General features: G+C 68.8%; 1 protein-coding gene across 1 annotated transcript; it reads left to right on the forward strand.

The window, feature by feature from the left end:
• Positions 1-1,476: 1,476 nt before the first annotated feature.
• PTGER1 (prostaglandin E receptor 1) lies at positions 1,477-3,364 on the forward strand. Its single transcript, XM_069494733.1, has 2 exons — positions 1,477-2,435; positions 3,006-3,364. Exons 1-2 carry the CDS (start codon positions 1,494-1,496, stop codon positions 3,270-3,272), a joined length of 1,209 nt encoding a protein of 402 aa, XP_069350834.1. The 5' UTR covers positions 1,477-1,493; the 3' UTR covers positions 3,273-3,364.
• Positions 3,365-3,928: the final 564 nt, after the last annotated feature.

The raw sequence follows: 3,928 nt of genomic DNA on the forward strand, positions 1-3,928 counted from the left end.
CGGGCCTCCCCTGCCCCCCCTGCAGACTGCTCTCCCTCCCCCGCCGGGTATGACTCGCTGTGGCCCTGGCCTGGGCTTAAGCCCCTGTGTAAATAGTGGGCGGATCCCCTGGCCAGGCTGGGCCCGACCCAAGCCAGGCTCGGCCCCCACCACCCACCCCAACATCCACCAAGGCTCTGGCAGGCCAGGGGGCGTTGCTGCCCCCAAGCACACAGGGTTAGCCCCCCTAATACCAAAGCCCCGCGGGGGGCTGTGGGGGGGCAGCAACACCCCCTGCAGGCGCCCCAGCCTGCCCCAGGCGATGCTCACATTTTCCAGTGTTTAGATTTTATCCGCTTTATTAATGAGGCAGGCAAGAAGCCCGAGCGCCTGGGGGGAAGGGGGCTGCTCTTGCCACACTGGGAGCTGGTCACAGGGGACCAGGCCAACTCCCAGGGAGCCCCCCTCCCTGTGAGGGGATCTGGGGCCCTGAGTGGCCCCCGCCCACTAGCGGGAGCACAGAGAGGGGTCTCTGCCACTGCAGGTCTCCGGCAGGCGTGGGCTCGGTGGAACGGCCCCTGGAGACCAGGAGGGGCGGCGGGAGGAGCCGAGGAGCCGCCCCAGGAAGAGGGAGGGAGGGAGGGAGCGGCCTGCTGGAGAGCCCGGCGCAGCAGGCAGCGCGGGGCGGCCAGTGCGGCAGGCTCAGGGGCTGAGCGGCGGGCGATGGGGACCCAGCATCCCAGGCAGCGCCGGGTAAGCAGGTTGGGGCACACAAGGGTCTCTGGTGGGAGTGGAGGGCATGCAGAGACGGCGGTGGCTGCCTCAGTCTGTCCGTCCTGTGTTCCTTGGCTCTCAGCCCCCATCTGTCGAGTCTGTCCACCTTCCCTTCCCATCTGGCCTGTGGGCACCTCTGCACTTTCAGCCCTCACCACCAGGGTACAGAGGAATGGGTGGTCCTGGGGCTGGGACATGGGGGGACCGTAGGCATCCAGACTGAGGCAGAGGTGATCAGAGTAGGGCCTGGGTGACAGCAATGGAGCACAGAGATGGGGCATGGGGACAGAAATGGGGCTGTGAAGACAGCAACAGTGCCATGGGGGTCAGAGGAGGTTCCACGGTGACAGGGACATGGCTATAGGGAGACAGCCAGTGCCAAGGGGCAAGATGTGCCCATGGCTGGGGGCGTCAAGGATGGGACTGGAATAAAGGTGACATGGTGAGGGTGAGAGATGGGATGGCAGGGTCTGATAGGGCCAGGGGCCAGAAATTTGCTGCAAGGACCCGTGGGGGGGAGAGCAAGGTGCCAGAGCAGGAGATGGGGTTGTGAGAGGCAGAGGAGGAGGAGGCGGTCAGAAAGGAGTGGCCAAGGTCATTTGGAGTTGCCACTGGCAGAGGAGCCGCAGAAGAACCCGTGGAGTCCGACGGGCCCTGATGATCCGAGATGGGACCGCCTGGGGCCTCCCCCAGCCTCACTTTGCCCTCCTCTCCTCTACCCAGCGCCCCGGGCACCTGACATGAGCCCCTCTGGGCCCCTCAACCTGAGCCTGGCCGGCGAGGTGACCACGTGCGCGGCGCCGGGGATCCCCAACGCGTCGGTCGTGCAGCCGTCGGGCGCGTCGCCCGCGCTGCCCATCTTCTCCATGACACTGGGCGCCGTGTCCAACGTGCTGGCGCTGGCGCTGCTGGCCCAGGCCGCGGGCCGCCTGCGGCGCCGCCGCTCAGCTGCCACCTTCCTTCTGTTCGTCGCCAGCCTGCTGGTCACCGACCTGGCGGGCCACGTGATCCCGGGCGCGCTGGTGCTGCGCCTCTACGCCACGGGGCGCGCGCCGGCCGGGGGAGCCTGCCACTTCCTGGGCGGCTGCATGGTCTTCTTCGGCCTGTGCCCGCTGCTGCTGGGCTGCGGCATGGCCGTGGAGCGCTGGGTGGGCGTCACGCGGCCACTGCTCCACGCGGCCCGGGTCTCGGCTGCCCGCGCGCGCCTGGCGCTGGCCGCTCTGGCCGCGGTGGCCTTGGCTGTGGCGCTACTGCCGCTGGCGCGCGTGGGCCGCTACGAGCTGCAGTACCCCGGCACCTGGTGCTTCATCGGCCTGGGCCCGTCGGGCGGCTGGCGCCAGGCACTGCTCGCTGGCCTCTTCGCCGGCCTCGGCCTGGCCGCGCTCCTTGCCGCGCTCGCGTGCAACACGCTGAGCGGCCTGGCCCTGCTGCGCGCCCGCTGGCGCCGCCGCTCCGGACGGCTCCCCTCGGCCTCCGGCCCCGACAGCCGCCGTCGCTGGGGGTCGCGCGGACCCCGCTCGGCCTCCGCCTCGTCCGCCTCGTCCATCGCTTCGGCCTCCGCCGCCTTTGGCGGCTCCCGGGGCGGCGGCTCAGCACGCAGAGCTCGCGCCCACGACGTGGAGATGGTGGGCCAGCTCGTGGGCATCATGGTGGTGTCGTGCATCTGCTGGAGCCCGCTGCTGGTGAGGGGCGCGCCCGCCCCGCGAGCCACGCTCCTTCTGAGCCCTCCTCGGCCCCTCCCACCCTGCTCCATCTTAGGATACCTGGGCCTTTGTCCCTTACCCGGCCAACGCTCCGCCCCCTTGAGGCCCCACCTGCCAGGAGAGCCAGGCCTTTGCCTTCTGCTTCTGAGGTCCCATCCTTCCTTCCAGCCCCCTTTCTTCCTTCCTGAAGTTCTTGCAGCCCACCTCGACCCACACAGGCCCCTCTCCAGCCCTGCCCCTCTAAGTCCCCACGCTTCATTCATTCCCTAGCCCTCCTCCACCCTGCCCCGTTTCTCTTCTCCCCTTGAGTCCCAAGTCCTTCCGGATACCTGGGGCTTCTAACCAGAGCCCTCCCCCACTGAAGCCTCTGCTTCTACGTCTGTCTTTCCAAAGCCCCTTCCCACATAGATCCCCGTCTACCCTCCTCCTGAGGCCCGCCCCTCCTCCCAGCCTCCCCTTCCAGCCACGCCCCTACCCACCCCAGCCCCACCCTTCGCCCATGCCCTGCTCTTCCGCCCACCCCACCGCTCACACCGGCTTTCCCGGCAGGTGCTGGTGGTGCTGGCCGTCGGAGGCTGGAGTTCCAGCTCCCTGCAGCGGCCGCTGTTTCTGGCCGTGCGCCTTGCGTCTTGGAACCAGATCCTGGACCCCTGGGTGTACATCCTGCTCCGCCAGGCCGTGCTGCGCCAGTTGCTTCGCCTCCTGCACCCAAGGGCCCGCGCCAAGGGCAGCCCGTCTGGGCTGGGCCTAACCTGGGGCACCTGGGAAGCCAGCTCCCTGCGCAGCTCCCGGCACAGTGGCCTCAGCCACTTTTAAGCTCGCTCGAAGGCCGAACGGCTAAGCCGGCCCACCCTAGGCTGGGCCCAGGTCCGTAGTGCAGAGCCTTTGAGGAATAAAGCCATTTTTGGAGCCCAGGACCGTGTGTCCCGTCGGGGCTGCAGCACCCACGGTGGCCGCACGGGGACGTCAGAGGCGCTGCGTGCGCCTCCGGGGCGAGTGCACTTCCGGGACTTACCGCGCGAGGGCGCAGAGCCCCGACGCTCGGTCTCAGGGAAGCCAAGCCGGAGCCGCATGAGCATGCGCACAACGCCGCGCCAGGACTTGGGGGAGCTCTGCCGGGAGCAGAGTGAGAGGAGTTTTGGGGGGGCGGCGCTCCCTGCCGCCGCCAGGACGGACTCCCGCAGCCATTCTGCTCATTATGGCCTTAAGCTCCCCCAACACAGTCCCAAAACGCTATCTACAAACCATGCCCCACCGTGCCTCGCAGCCCCGACGCCCCCCGCCCCACAACCCCAGCCCCCTCCCATGGCGGCTCACCCACGCTCCCCACCACAGTAACAGCCCCGAGTCCCCACCCCGCCTTGACCCTCTTCAGATGTCCCCGCGTCACCCCTGACTCCCACTTCCACCCGTCCACCTGCCCCCCTACCGAGCACAACCCCGCGTCCCTACACACACACAGAGACGGAGAA

Source organism: Eulemur rufifrons, chromosome 2 (assembly GCF_041146395.1).
Source record: "Eulemur rufifrons isolate Redbay chromosome 2, OSU_ERuf_1, whole genome shotgun sequence".
NCBI lineage: Eukaryota > Metazoa > Chordata > Mammalia > Primates > Lemuridae > Eulemur > Eulemur rufifrons.